At 39.7% G+C, this 15,539-nt stretch overlaps 1 protein-coding gene across 1 annotated transcript; it reads left to right on the forward strand.

Annotated features, from left to right (window-relative positions):
* Window positions 1–12,581: 12,581 nt before the first annotated feature.
* LOC110622532 (cationic amino acid transporter 6, chloroplastic) lies at window positions 12,582–15,441 on the forward strand. The gene is made up of 5 exons (XM_021767069.2): window positions 12,582–13,181; window positions 13,274–13,496; window positions 14,007–14,337; window positions 14,421–14,649; window positions 14,828–15,441. The coding sequence occupies exons 1-5, from the start codon at window positions 12,758–12,760 to the stop codon at window positions 15,385–15,387; spliced, it is 1,767 nt and encodes a 588-aa protein (XP_021622761.1). The 5' UTR covers window positions 12,582–12,757; the 3' UTR covers window positions 15,388–15,441.
* Window positions 15,442–15,539: the final 98 nt, after the last annotated feature.

Here is a 15,539-nt window from a genome sequence, read left to right on the forward strand (position 1 = left end):
TCTAAACTCTTCAAAACTAACATAAAACTTATTTACAACTTGTTTAACTTTGAAAGATTTGACGAAAAACCATGCGAACAATCCAAGGAGAACAAGAACTCACCTCTGGTAGTGAAAGGGAAGCAAATCTTATCCATTTCACCGACTGAGGGTCCTTTAAAGGCGGCTGACCGCCTCTCCTTCGGCGGCCAAACCTGCATGCAAAACCATACAATGTTTGGCAGCCGAACTTTTCCTTTGGCGGGCGCAACCATGCAATGTTCGGCGGCCGAACTTAGCCTTCGGCGGCCAAACCTGCAATTTGTCCCCTTGGTCTTTTTCCTTTCAAAACCCAATTCCTTTGCATTCAAAACCATAAAACACTGAAAAACATTTTGAAAACCTCTTTTCACTCCTTCTAGACGGCTCCGACATCCTTGCATTCCAAATTCCAACGGACATTCCGCTGGAAAGTCAGAATTCCGATGCCGGCGTCTAGCCGGGTATTACAATTTTATTGCTAACTTTTTATCTTATGATCACTTGTCTCCTTCTTCCACCTCCTTAATTGTCTCTCTAGATTCCATTTCTTTGCCTAAGACAGTTAAAGAGGTCCTGGCTCATTCTGGATGGCGCGATGTAATGTTTGAGGAGATCAAGGCTCTAGATAAAAATCATACTTGGGAACTAGTTGATTTACCATCTGGCAAGAAGGCTGTAGGCTGTAAATGAGTTTTTGCCATTAAAGTCAATCCAGATGGCTCCATAGAGAGGCTTAAAGCCCGTCTTGTCGCCAAATGTTATGTCCAAACCTATGACGTTGACTATTCTTATACTTTTTCTCTTGTGGCAAAAATGACCTCAGTTCGCTTGTTCATCTCCCTAACTGCTTCTCAGCATTGGCCTTACACCAATTAGATATCAAGAATGCATTTTTATATGATGACTTCCAAGAGGAGGTGTATATGGAGCAACCACCAGAGTTTGTTGCTCAGGAGGAGTATGAGAAAGTCTGTCATTTGAAGAAATCCTTATATGATTTGAAGCAGAGTCTCCGTGCATGGTTTGACAAGTTCAGTGAAGTTATTCAAAAATTTGGGTTGAAAAAAAGCAAGTGTGACCATTCAGTCTTCTATAGAAATTCAGATACTGGTATTATTCTCCTTATTGTATATGTTGATGATATTGTCATTACAAGAAATGATAGTACAAGGATCTCTTCTCTTAAAAACTACTTGCATGCAAGTTTTCATGCCAAAGATTTGGGTTAGTTTAAGTATTTCTTAGGAGTCGAAGTCTTGAGAAGTAAAAGGGGAATTCTCCTGTCTTAAAGGAAGTATGTTATTGACTTACTTGCAGAAACTGGGAAGATGGAAGCTAAACCATGTAGCACACCAATAATTCCTAATATATGTCTTACAAAAGATAACGGAGACCCTTATGATGATCCAGAGAGGTACAGGAGGTTGGTTGGAAAGCTGAACTACCTTATAGTGATGACTCGGCCAGATATTGCTTTTGCAGTAAGTGTTGTAAGTCAGTTCATGTCTGCACCTATGGTGAAATATTGGGCCGCTCTAGAACAAATTCTATATTATTTAAAAGGGACTCTTAGACTTGATATACTCTACAGAGATCATAGACTTACTGCACTTGAGTGTTTTTCTGATGCTGACTGGGCGGGATCCAAAAGTGATAGAAGGTCAATTACAGCTACTGTGTATTTGTTGGAGGAAACCTAGTGTCTTGAAAAAATAAGAAGCAAAATGTGGTATCCAAATCCAATGCCGAGTCAGAATATAGAGCCATGACTCAATTGACTTGTGAGATTCTGTAGATAAATCATCTATTGAAGGAAGTTGGTATGGATGTTGCATCACCCGCAAAACTTTGATGTGATAATCAGGCTGCTCTTTACATTGCTTCCAATCCAGTATACCATGAATGTACTGAGCATATTGAAGTTGATTGTCATTTCATCCGTGAGAAGATTAAAGAAAATTTAATTTCAACCAGTTATGTGAAGATAAGAGAGCAATTGGATGATCTATTCACCAAACTTTAAATGAGTCTCGAATAAATATTTTTCTAACAAATTGGGCGTGATAAATATCTATGATCCAACTTGAAGGGGAGTATTATAAGTTATAAAAAATAAATATGTTAATATAGAAAGTAAATATTGATAGATGAGTCAGTTACTTAATGATGATCGCTGGATTTCTTCACCCCGGTCTAAAGGCCAGGCCCATGAAAACAGTCCATAATCCGAAGGCTTCAATATTCCCCTCGAGAGCCAGGTCCAGCCCGCTCAGTCACAGGGCCGGACTCCGCCTGGACTCCTCAATCAAACCGGCCCAAACCTCTCGGCCCAGTAATCAGGCCCTCACCAGGCTCAACTTCAGCCCTACCATTCAACCCAGCCCGGAAAGGGGAAAATGACCAAGATGCCCCGCTGGTAGGTCCTTCCGCATGCGTATCAGAGGAGAATCATACATATCAGAGGAGAATTAATGGCCGTTACGCATGGAGCAGGCGCCTGACACATCCGTACATACGGAGCTAGGCGACAGAAGACAGCTAGCATTGTGGCAGAGAGACAGATATATATATCACGGTAGAGGCCACGCAGAGGGGACTCTCTTCTTCTTCCTTCTCTTTCCTGGACACCATTTTTATTCTTACTGTAACCCTTGCCTAAATATACTACTCTGAGCCATAAAATCTGACTTGAGCGTCGGAGGGCCTCTGCCGGGGCACACCCGGTAGGCCCCTGACCATTCTTTCTTATTTACAGGTCCTTTCACCAGGAAGAACATGGAGAGATCCACTAGGGAGCCCAGCAAGAAGGGACCCAGAAGAAAACCAGATCTATCATGGACCAGGAAGAGGAAAATATTTATCAAATGGCGCCGTCTGTGGGAAACGAAAGAGATTTTACTATCTCTGAAGTTTCTAGATCCACCCATTGAGATCCACATGAGGTATGAAAGTTTGAGCGGATAACCCAGCTGAAAAGAAAGACCCAGCTGGTTTAAGAATATCTTGACAGTCTCTTAATCTTCATTTTCCTACCCTCGTTGTTTATTATTTATTGAATTTTATTACTACTAACTTTTTCTTTGAGATCTGATGAGGTGAAACTTCAGATCGAAAGGCTTGTCTCTGAATGTAGATTTTAATCTTTTCTGTAAAAGGAAAGAAGAATGAGAAGTATATATATATATTTGTTGAAGTTGTGAGGTCGGCATTTTCTTCCCAGGTTAGCAAGTTAAGGAGAAGATTAATAAATGAAAAATAGACAAGGTCGGACTAACATTTCAGGTCGGATAGGACATGAGGTCAGAGGATACACGATTCATAGCCATCCAACTCTGTTGCAGAGCAACGCCCCTCAAGTATCAGAGCAACCTGGAGATAATAGGAAATAATCAAATATCCAGGCAAGGTGGATAAGCTCCGACGCGGTATGCCGTCCAGCTCAAAGACAAGGTGACGATCCAATGTCGCGTCCAGCCATGGGTGTTACCGGCGAAGCCCGAAACCGTGCGTTGCAACAATAGAGAAAGCTCGGTCACCTCGAGGACGGGGAAGACAACCCAGCTGAAAAGAAAGACCCAGCTGGTTCAAGAATATTTTGATAATCTTTTAGATAATTTATTTTTAATATTTATTAAATTTTATTACTACTAATCTTTTCTTTGATATTTAACAAGTGAAATTTCAGATGATGAATATCTTTGTTAAAAACTGTGAGATCCACAATACACATATGTAGAGATTGGATGGGCAGATCTATTGTGAACTCCCAGGTAACAGGTTAGATAAGAGGAGTCCGCGAGGAAAAAGCAGGTCGGATGGTTAAAATAACAAAAATGGAAGGAGATCGAGCTGCCAAAGATGCGCCGACCTGAGGAGGAAGTCGCTGGTCTGGTCGAGCTCCAACAAGTGAGGTCGGCATGGAAATAAACGATGTCGGTGTTGCCGATCTCGTGGCCATCGATCTTGAGATGACCGGCGTCACCAGTGCTTCATGGGCGAGTCCTTCAAATTCGACCGATTTGGTGTTCGGTACCTCAAGGCTAAAAATTCCGCCGAGAAGTTTACCATCGTTCAGTTCGGCGTCCGTCCTTTCTGCTGTACAATAGCTGCACGATCCATTGTATTTACTACGCCTTCCACTTCAGAAGCTGCATTGCGCTCAGATGGAACAGCAGTCCCAGGAGGACCTTCAATTGCCAGCGGTCCCAAAAGATCACCGAGAAATCTGCCGAGGAAGTTTGAGGATCTACCTTAGGCAAAGTCCTGTTTGGCTGGGTCAGTGTTTGGTCTACTGAAGTATGGTCTGCATTGTCACTCATGTTAGCGACTTTGACAAGAGCAAGTGGGTCAACTGGAACAGTAGGTGGTGGCCCACTAGCAGAGCGTTGGTCAGTCACAACCAAAGCATTTGAAGTTTGTTGCTGGGCCCGTAACTTAATAGCACTTTGCTCTGCAGTATCAACTTCAGCATCTTCTGCTTCTTTTTTTTTATTTTATTATTATTATTTTATTATTAATGCAGATTGACGCACATAGAACTTGGACATTTCAGCCAATATGCCCATTAGAGCTGCACTTTTCCTACTTAATGCAAAATACTCCACTGCTCTTTGTTGTATTTCGGCATCAATGCAACTTTCATATTTGTTAAATATTGCCCAGATTTGGCTTTGAAGTTCTGGATCAAGAAGTTGAGTGCGCATCAAGATCTTAGCATAAGTTGAAAGAAGAATCAGAATGGTACGTGTCGATACAGTAGGAAGCTAAACGGCTCTGATTTTACGTAATACGTGGACACCAAAGAAAAGAAGAAGGCGAGTGAAAGAGAAGAGGAGTCCGTGAGAAAAAAGGAGGTCGGAGCCGTGTTTAGCAAAACAGAAAGGAACTCGGCAAATCCGATGACCACCGCGATAGATTGCTCGTTGAGCTCGGACCCGTGCGCGAGCTTAGATGCGATCGAGGTCGGAGCCATATTGGAGGTCGGACTCGCATGTCAGGACGGATGGAAAGCATCGGTGGACCGCCACCACCGCCGTACGCCTGTGACCCGTCCACGCCACGTGAAGCGGAGCAGTTGCCTGTAAAAGACGACAAGGAATTGGAGCTCGAAATTGTTAAGAATTTGAGGAAATTGTGCGTTGAAAGCAGGAAATCTATTTCTTTAGCCATGGAGGCATTCCCTTTGTCACATTGGCCGCCTCAGAGATGGCAAGAATATGAATCACTATGGAGTTACTGTCGTGACAATGGAGTTAGAATTGTTGTTTGTGGTACTCCACTCAAGGTTATAAGGACAGTCCGATCTAAAGGTCAATTGATGTGAATTCTCCAAATCAATCTGTTCCTTTTGGGCCAAGCTCATATTTGCCTGCGCAATTAAGGGTGGTTGAGGAGTACGCTATGTCCCAAATTATTTTGCAAGCAATGTTGGGTGGAGGAGCCACTGGTATGCTTGTAGTGGTAACAGGAGCGAGCCATGTTTTGTATGGGTCGAGAGGTACTAGGCTACCTGCAAGAATTTCTAAAAAGATGCAAAAGAAGATCCAAATAGTTATATTACTCGGTCTGGAAAGGCAATTGATTCGAAGAAAGGGAGAAGTTCCTATTGCTGATTTTTTATGGTACTCTGCTGCCAAACCTTGCAGTAGAAATTGTTTCGATCGTGCTGAAATTGCTCGAATAATGAGTGCAGCTGGTGGGAGGTGAGATGTCCTACCCCAGGACGTTCAGGAAGGACTTGATCTTGGTTTAGTATCACCAGAGGTACTGCAGAATTTCTTCGATCTGGACCAGTATCCTCTGCTCAAGGAGCTCGGAAAATCCGACGACCAAAGCATTAAATTACTCGTTGAGGTCGGATCCGTGCTCGAGCTTAGATCTGTGATGGAGGTCGGATCCGTGTTTGAAGCGTTACCTTTCTTCCTGGGTTTCGGCTTCTGGAATCAGTGTTCTGCAGAGAAATATTTCTGGGTTTGGTTCTTTTCCATTCAATGCGCTTTTGCTCGTTTAATTATAAGTTTTTAGCTTTCGCAGGGAACCTCCAATTATTGATTTGGATTTGACACCTTGCAAGCATGCACTTATATCAATAACTGCCACCTCGTTCATTTGCCAAGTGGGCATCATATTTCGGTTTTGGACTCACATTATAGAAAGAACTTTCATTGAACAAGCTTTTGGGTGAAATCATAGAAAGCTCCTGGCTTCGCCTATCTGCTGGGTAAGATTAAAACAAATAACAATTCTATTACTGTTGTTTTCCATGTTCTCGATAGCTATTTCAGGGATTTGAGCTCAAGATAACAAAAAAGGAGGAGAGAGAAAGCAGACTCGCGAGGAAAAATAAAGCAGATTGGATAAATTAGACAGCCCTGAACAGCAAATAGACGAGGCCGGACCGCACAACAAACGATGAAAAATAGGTCGGTGGAAGAACTTGAGATAAAGGTCGATGGAAAACTGCAGAAGAACACGAGTTGGGGGCTCGGACTACAGCAGGTCGGCCAAATACCAAAATTGTCAATTTTTCAAGATTGAGTTTGGTGGGATCGAAGTAAAGTGACGCGCCCACACAATCCATGCAAAAGCGGTCGACGTGGCTCTTGATCACCAGGGGGTAGGTACCCAAATCCTTTATGAATATTACAACAATGCCATCGTAAATGATTTTCTAAAATTAGCTTACCCACAATCTACTCCTCCTGCAAAATATTAATTACTAATCATCGTCACAACCAGATATACTTTAAAATCAAGAATCTTCTACTTTACTTTCACTTTATGGTTTTGCAGTTATTATTAATTTTAGAACTATAAAGTGTAAATAATACTTAATCATTTTACAATATTTTACATATTTCGACACCATATTTTATCAAAGTGAAAATTGAAAAATTCTGAAGAAGTTTACACATGCAAAAATATCGTTCATTGCATCTCTACAATTGCATGAGTTAATACTTGCATGCATCTGAAAAATGAAACTAAGTGGCATGAGCGCCATATCATTTATTGATGAATATTATTGAATTAACAACGAGCATCCTCGTTATATATGCTCTGTGCAAGCTCTTATTTTGCAGAAAAATTCAGAAAAATGAACAAGACCTCAGTTAGGCACAAAACCAGCTGAGATGACGAAGCGACAGTAAGGCCATAGAGCCCGAATTACAAAGAAGACTCCGGGATCCCCTAAGAACTCCCGGGTAACCAAACAAGACCGGGATCCCCTAAGAACTCCCGGGTAACCAAACAAGACCGGGATCCCCTAAGAACTCCCGGGTAACCAAACAAGACTCCGGGATCCCCTAAGAACTCCCGGGTAACCAAACAAGACCGGGATCCCCTAAGAACTCCCGGGTAACCAAACAAGACCGGGATCCCCTAAGAACTCCCGGGTAACCAAACAAGACTCCGGGATCCCCTAAGAACTCCCGGGTAACCAAACAAGACCGGGATCCCCTAAGAACTCCCAGGTAACCAAACAAGACCGGGATCCCCTAGAACTCCCGGAAAAATAAAGAAGACCGGGATCCCTTAGAACTCCCGGGAAAACAAAACAAAAATAGTCGGCGAAGATCTCCAAGATCTCCCGGAGCAACAAAGACCAGGATCCCCAAAGATCTCCTGGCAAAAGAAGACCTCACTGAGGTCCTAGCAAAAGAAGACCTCAATAAGGTCTTGACAAGGAAGACCTCAATAAGGTCTTGACAAGAGAAGACCTCAATAAGGTCTTGACAAAAGAAGACCTCACTGAGGTCCTAGCAAAGGAAGACCTCAATAAGGTCTTGACAAGGAAGACCTCAATAAGGTCTTGACAAGAGAAGACCTCAATGAGGTCTTGACAAGAGAAGACCTCAATAAGGTCTTGACAAAAGAAGACCTCACTGAGGTCCTAGCAAAAGAAGACCTCAATAAGGTCTTGACAAGGAAGACCTCAATAAGGTCTTGACAAGAGAAGACCTCAATGAGGTCTTGACAAGAGAAGACCTCAATGAGGCAGAAGACCTCACCGAGATAGAAGACCTCACCGAGGCAGAAGACCTCAAAGAGGCAGAAGACCTCAAAGAGGCAGAAGACCTCAAAGAGACAGAAGACCTCAATGAGGCAGAAGACCTCAAAAGAGGCAGAAGACCTCAAAGAGGTAGAAGACCTCAAAGAGGCAGAAGACCTCAAAGAGGCAGAAGACCTAAAAGAGGCAGAAGACCTCAAAGATGCAGAAAACCTCACCGAGGCAGAAGACCTCAATGAGGCAGAAGACCTCAATGAGGCAGAAGACCTCACTGAGGTAGAAGACCGGCAAAGATCTCAAAGATCTCCCGGAGCAAAAATAGCCAGAATCCCCAAGATCATCCGGTGCAACAAGCAAAAACAACTCATAAAGAACATAGTTCTGATCTCACATAAAAGATTGGGGCACGGGACCATAAATGAAAAAGCTAAACTCCGACCTCCCAAAGGAGCTCAAGTCATCAGGTAGAGAGACTTTAATCTCACACAACAGCCAAAAGTACCAAAGCATCATGCCGATCTCAAGAAAACGAGCGCAGTACTGGTAAACCCGATAGGACAGACCGAATTAAGGCAAGGCGATTCCTAAGCAAACTGCATACCAAAATACAAAGCCAAACAGAGAATCAGGGGCAATCATAAGAGGCACCGACCTCAAGAATTGACCGCTCATACTAAACCAACTCAGCTGGCCTAGAGAAAGGTCCAGGCAACAAAGAGCCCGCAAAACGCCCGAGAGAAGACAGCCCATAAATACTCAGGGGCAAAAAACATACACGAGAGTCCAATGCTCAGACAAAAATAATAAAAAGGCAAGAAAGGGATACTTTCGACAAGAGCAGTTCTCAGACCACACGGTCATGAATAGAGTTTAAAGATTTATCCCCTCCCCAGTCATGGAATAACTGCTGAGGAGATAAAGGGGCAATTGATGATCGCTGGATTTCTTCACCCCGGTCTAAAGGCCAGGCCCATGAAAACAGTCCATAATCCGAAGGCTTCAATATTCCCCTCGAGAGCCAGGTCCAGCCCGCTCAGTCACAGGGCCGGACTCCGCCTGGACTCCTCAATCAAACCGGCCCAAACCTTTCGGCCCAGTAATCAGGCCCTCACCAGGCTCAACTTCAGCCCTACCATTCAACCCAGCCCGGAAAGGGGAAAATGACCAAGATGCCCCGCTGGTAGGTCCTTCCGCATGCGTATCAGAGGAGAATCATACATATCAGAGGAGAATTAATGGCCGTTACGCATGGAGCAGGCGCCTGACACATCCGTACATACGGAGCTAGGCGACAGAAGACAGCTAGCATTGTGGCAGAGAGACAGATATATATATCACGGTAGAGGCCACGCAGAGGGGACTCTCTTCTTCTTCCTTCTCCTTCCTGGACACCATTTTTATTCTTACTGTAACCCTTGCCTAAATATACTACTCTGAGCCATAAAATCTGACTTGAGCGTCGGAGGGCCTCTGCCGGGGCACACCCGGTAGGCCCCTGACCATTCTTTCTTATTTACAGGTCCTTTCACCAGGAAGAACATGGAGAGATCCACTAGGGAGCCCAGCAAGAAGGGACCCAGAAGAAAACCAGATCTATCATGGACCAGGAAGAGAAAAATATTTATCACTTAATATTAAGGATTGTATAATCATAAACTTAATTTTTCTTCCTGTTTAAATATCGTGTCTCATGTATAAATAGATCATAATCTCTACTGTGAAATATAACAAAATATTATTCTTCTACCTTCTAAATCATATTTTTTCTGGAAAATTAGGTCATGTTTAGACCAATTATATGTCATCATTGTGGCTAAAAATCTTAGCTTTAGCATTCATAAGTATTGGGATTTGATCTATTATATATTGGACTTTGTGTGGTTGCTAAATTTTAATTTTTCCTAATTTTATTTAATAAAATCCCTAATTTTTTTTAAAAAGTAAAAATATATTCTAAATCCTTAATTTAATAAAATCCCTAATTATAAATATATTAATTTATAACCCTTTCATATTAATTTATAATACTTTTATATGTATAATGTATACATATTATTTATTACATTATATCTCTTGAAAATATAATAATATTATCTATTAATTTAACATCAATGTTTAAAATAATATTTATATAATAATAATTTTTATAGTAATTTTTTTAACCATCGAAAATCAACAAGTGTAAAAAATAATAAAAGTTGTATATGTGACTGGATTCAAATTCTATCATCTCATTATTTTGATGATTAATTAGAAAAAAAATTATCCATTTCGTTTCCCCAATGATTTCAGTTCAATAGTAATATGATTATTTTTGCCATTAAGATAACCACATTAATTGAAGCATGACTATAAAACCCTAGATGCTTCGCAATCAAAGTGGTGGGTACCTATCTAGATTGCTTATTCTCCACACAGTGATGAAATCCATGTGGAATTTGAACATGCAGGAAATTAAATCTTTTTCAATGCTGAAGCCTGCCATTTTGACATGTGTAGATATATGTGAGTACTGAAAGTTCCATGGACCACTCATTCTCATCAACCTCATAATTTTCCAGCAAACTCTGCTTTTAAATCACTGCGGGCAGGTAAAACGATTTACTGTTTCTGACCCATGAAAACTAATTCCCAGTCAACAGATCTCCTCACAAAAATCAACTTAAGATTAAGATGAATTATGTTAAGTGAAAAAAACATAGCAGCAGAATCCAGGTTGTATATAGCTAGGGAGAATCTTTTGAATTTGATTCGTCCCCAAAGAGAGAGAGTGCCTTTTGTCTTGAAATGGATGCTAAGGAATTCAGGAGAAGATGATGATGATGATGATGATGATGAAGATCAGTCACTAGCTAGAAAAAGAGTGCAGAAGATAAAGCTATTCCATGGTGGAATTTATTCACCACCATATATAAATATCTGATATCTCCCACTTGTTGATTTTTAATGGGATTTCAACTATCATCTCTAACCGTTAACTGCTACAACTGATTCCCATTTTACTGATAGTTACATAAAGTCTATCTGGGAAGCTAGCTTAGCTAGTGAAGTATCTTCATGTGTTATTTTCATTGGATACGCTAAGCCTCCTAGAAAGGCAAATGGGTTGTCTTGACTTGAAAGAAAAATGAGATAAAATCAGAGTCTATTTCACTTTCTAAATCTCTGCAGCCGAAAGTCACCCTTATACTTGAGATGGGTATATACCCTGTAGAGCTATAACAAACATTTGTTAGAACCAAAAAGTCTAGTACATTCATGATCAGATCTTGATAACTTAGAAGATGAGCAAATGATATTCGAGATGCATTAAAAATGCTAATATTCAATTGCATCAAACCGACTGATTTGGTTCTGAATTGACATTTCAGTGCCCTTCCACTTTACCAATTCTATATAAGCTAGGGAATAAGAAAATTTGTATATATATATTAAAGGTTAATTAAACTTGCCCACTAAATCTCTGAAATGCTATTGCTTTTGTTAATGATAAGGGAAAACTGAGCTAGTTAATAGTGGAAGTGAATTTTGTCGACTTCTAGATGAGGCTAAAGAGATTCTTGACAAAAGAAAAAGGGTGAGGCTAAAGAGACATTAGTATACATGCATGTGCATCTCTATTTATACTTGTATACTTTTTTTTTTTAATAACTTAAAGTTGGTGTATATATACTCGATCGATCATTAAAAATAAAAATAAAAAAATATAATTTCAAATAAATCCTAGCATGAGATTTATGTATTCTAGTGATATTTTTAATATATGCTTTAAATTATAAAGATTTTATAATTTATATTATTAAAGTTGCAACTTTATTGTCAAATTAAAATAATCTTAATCTAAAAGGATAAGTGCTTATTTATGGAATGAGAGTCAAAACTAATAATTTTAAATTCGATTTTAAGCGTTGATATCAAATTTAATTTTAAATTATTTTTTAATATCACAAATTAATATACTAAAAAAGAGAATTTCTCAATAGCAATTCTAGCAACAACACTAAAGAGATCGACTCTACTTATCTTTCACTTTTATATATTTAAGTATATATACACAATCGTACATAATAGATATGACTATATTTTAAATATGCAAGTGTATCATTCTTGGGCAGATAATGTCTAAGCTGTTGCTAGATCTGCCAGTAAAGTAATCATAAACCAAAAGAAACATATTCCACATTCCTTAGTGCACTTCACTTGAAAAAAACAAAAACAAAAACGAAAAAAACTTTAGAGACCTTCTTGAAGGTTTGGCATTGTGTGAAACTGTGGAATGGCTCTGTTGAGGAATCAAGTCCAAATGTTGTTGAAGTGTTAGTGCTTTAACAAAGTGAGTGTGGATGGATGGTTGTCACATCTTTTCAAAGTTTTGAGGCGAAGAAGAAATTCCAAAAGCTTAGGTCAAAGTCACTAATTCTCATATTGGTTTGTGTTTATGTGATTCCACTTGAACAAGAAAGAAACTTATTTTCAAAATTTTTTTGCCTTTTTCTACCTTTTCTTTTTTTGCATGCTTCCATATATAACAGAAGAACTCCTTTGGCTTCTGGGGGCAATAAAAAGCTGTAGGGTATTTGAGGGTACCCTTGTAATTTAACATCAACCCAATGAGCAACTAGGTATTTTTCAATAAAGCTAGGGACACCCATTTGATTCCCCCATCAACCTTTAGCAAAGAATCTAGAACTCCATATATTTGAAAACCCTTATCTCAGGCTTCTCATGGGAACCCAAAAAGAACTCACTTCTTTCACTGACATGGCAGCCATTCAATCTTCACCAATGAATACTTCCTTCTCCAATTATCTCCATTCTCTTTCACAAACCCCTCACAGGCTTAAAAGAAGAATGCTAGCTACATGGACCCCAGACCAGGAACTTAACCAAGTAAGGCTACGGTCTGGTGCAGACATGAAGAGGAAACTCAAGTGGTATGACTTGATTGCTCTTGGAGTTGGAGGCATGCTTGGTGTTGGAGTCTTTGTCACCACTGGCCCTGTGGCTCGTGAGACCTCTGGCCCTGCAGTTTTCGTATCTTATATTATTGCTGGCATATCAGCTCTTCTTTCTTCTTTATGTTACACTGAATTTTCTGTCCACATGCCGGTTGCCGGTGGCGCTTTCAGTTACCTGAGAGTTACCTTTGGTATCCACAATGCTCACTGCAACTCTTTTCTCTCAACTTTTTTTATGGACGCACAACTCTTATCAATTGTTCTTGATTTGGATGTGATATAGGAGAGTTTATAGGATATTTTGCTGGAACAAACATCCTGATGGAATATGTGTTATCAAATGCTGCGGTTGCAAGAAGCTTCACTGAATATCTTTGCCATGCGGTGGGGGAGAATGATCCAAATTCATGGAGAGTTAAAGTAGATGGACTAGTGGAGGGTTATGATAAGTTGGATTTCACAGCTGTTGCTCTTATTCTTCTTCTCACTCTCTGTCTTTGCCATAGGTTTGATCTCTTATTGTCACCTTTATATATATTGTTATTTTAATAACTTAGTGCAGGCAATTGTTTTTCTTGCTCTATTCTTTAGCAAGACTAAGTGTTCACTTGGGTTTTACCTTTCGATTTGACATAATTCATTTTATAAAAAAATCTAATAAATTTTTACAAAATTATATAGCACTTCATTTTCTTTCAAAATAAAATTTTTATTATTTAAAAAAAATTGAATTAAATTAAATTCTTGTGAAATTTTTTATTTCAAATTCAAAAAGAGGTTATTATTGGAATAAGAGTGATTAATTCGATTGGATTTACATACCTTAGCAAGTTTACAAATTGTTTTCTGTAGTATATATAGCTAATAGTTCTTTTTTTGTCCTTACTTGGTTAGTGATTTAGTTGTTGGATTTGAAAGTAATTGGTTAAAGGATTTTGAAAGTGATAGAAGTTCCTTCTCTTTTTTTTTATTTGTTTATTTATTTATTCCTTTTTTCTTTTTATTTGGGATTGCAGTACAAAGGAAAGCTCAGTTTTGAACCTTATTATGACAGTCTTCCATGTGATTTTCTTTGGATTCATCATAATTGCTGGCATCTGTAATGGGAGTGCAAAGAACTTGGTTAAGCCAGGAGGGCTTGCTCCTTTTGGTGTCAAAGGTGTTATTAATGGAGCTGCCATAGTTTACTTCAGCTATATTGGCTACGATTCAGTTTCAACCATGGCAGAAGAGATCCAAAATCCTTCAAGAAACCTTCCAGTGGGCATTCTAGGTTCCGTTCTCATAGTCTGTCTGCTGTATTGCCTTATGGCCTTGTCTTTGTGTGTGATGGTGCCTTTCAGTAAGGTAAGTGATCAGTCCAAATTTGCAAAGTTAGCAGAGATATAAAAATCCTAATGACTGATTTTGCATTGAAATCACTTATATAGATACCCAAAGAGGCATCTTTTTCCACTGTTTTCCAAAAGGTTGGATGGAACTGGGCGAGCAATGTGGTTGGGGCAGGAGCAAGTTTGGGAATAGTTGCTTCTCTCTTGGTTGCCATGCTAGGCCAAGCAAGGTACCTTTGTGTTATTGGAAGGGCTAAGCTTGTTCCTTGCTGGTTGGCTAAGGTGCATCCTTCCACAGGCACCCCTTTGAATGCTACACTATTTTTGGGTAAGTGATTCACAATCAACAGTTAGAATAATAATAAAAAAATAGAATGAAAGTGTAAGGAAAGTAGTTTCCCATATAAAAATTTACTTTTTGATCATCATCATGCGTGGAATAGGGATATGGAAAGGACATCTATCCAATGAACTTTTGTTTTTTTTTTTCACCTTTCCTGATGTAGGGATTTGCACTGCTTCAATTGCACTCTTCACTGACCTCGACATAGTTCTTGAGATGATCTCCATTAGCACATTACTGGTTTTCTACCTGGTAGCCAATGCTCTCATCTACCGTCGATATGTGATCATCAGCCAAAACCCACCTTCACGTACCCTCTTGTTCCTCCTCCTCCTCTCTTGTAGCGCAATTGGCTTCTCCATTTCATGGAAACTCGAAGAACAAACATGGTGTTTATCTCTATTTGTTGTTGTTATGGTTGCCATTACAGCTTTCTTTCAATACAAGGTACCTTTACTTAGCCAAGAAAATAAAGAATGGTCAGTCCTGTTGATGCCATGGCCAGCTGCAATATCAATATTCCTTAATGTCTTCCTCATGACCACATTAAAGCTGCTGTCTTTCCAGAGGTTTGCTATATGGGCATGTTTGATAACTGTGTTTTATATGTTGTATGGTGTGCATTCAACTTATGAAGCTGAAGAGATGGAAGTGGTGGGTGTTGATCAAATACCACACCCATCAATAATCCACCAAACTAAGCTAGACATTCAAGTTTTATAACAACAAAATCAAATACAATTACTCTTAATTTGCTTCTTCCTTTTTTCCCTTTGCAATTATCTCTTGATCTTTGTTTTGGTGTGAATTTAATGGTGGTACCACCATCATGCATATTCATGGTATGATATGAACATACATGCTTCAATGAGTGG

The sequence above is a fragment of the Manihot esculenta genome, chromosome 1, assembly GCF_001659605.2.
Source record: "Manihot esculenta cultivar AM560-2 chromosome 1, M.esculenta_v8, whole genome shotgun sequence".
Lineage (NCBI taxonomy): Eukaryota > Viridiplantae > Streptophyta > Magnoliopsida > Malpighiales > Euphorbiaceae > Manihot > Manihot esculenta.

Coding starts and splice junctions, on each gene's coding strand:
- LOC110622532 (XM_021767069.2), top strand. CDS start 12,758: ATGGGAACCCAAAAAGAACTCACTTCTTTCACTGACATGGCAGCCATT. Junction 13,497..14,006: donor ACTCTCTGTCTTTGCCATAG/GTTTGATCTCTT, acceptor TTGGGATTGCAG/TACAAAGGAAAGCTCAGTTT. Junction 14,338..14,420: donor TGATGGTGCCTTTCAGTAAG/GTAAGTGATCAG, acceptor TCACTTATATAG/ATACCCAAAGAGGCATCTTT.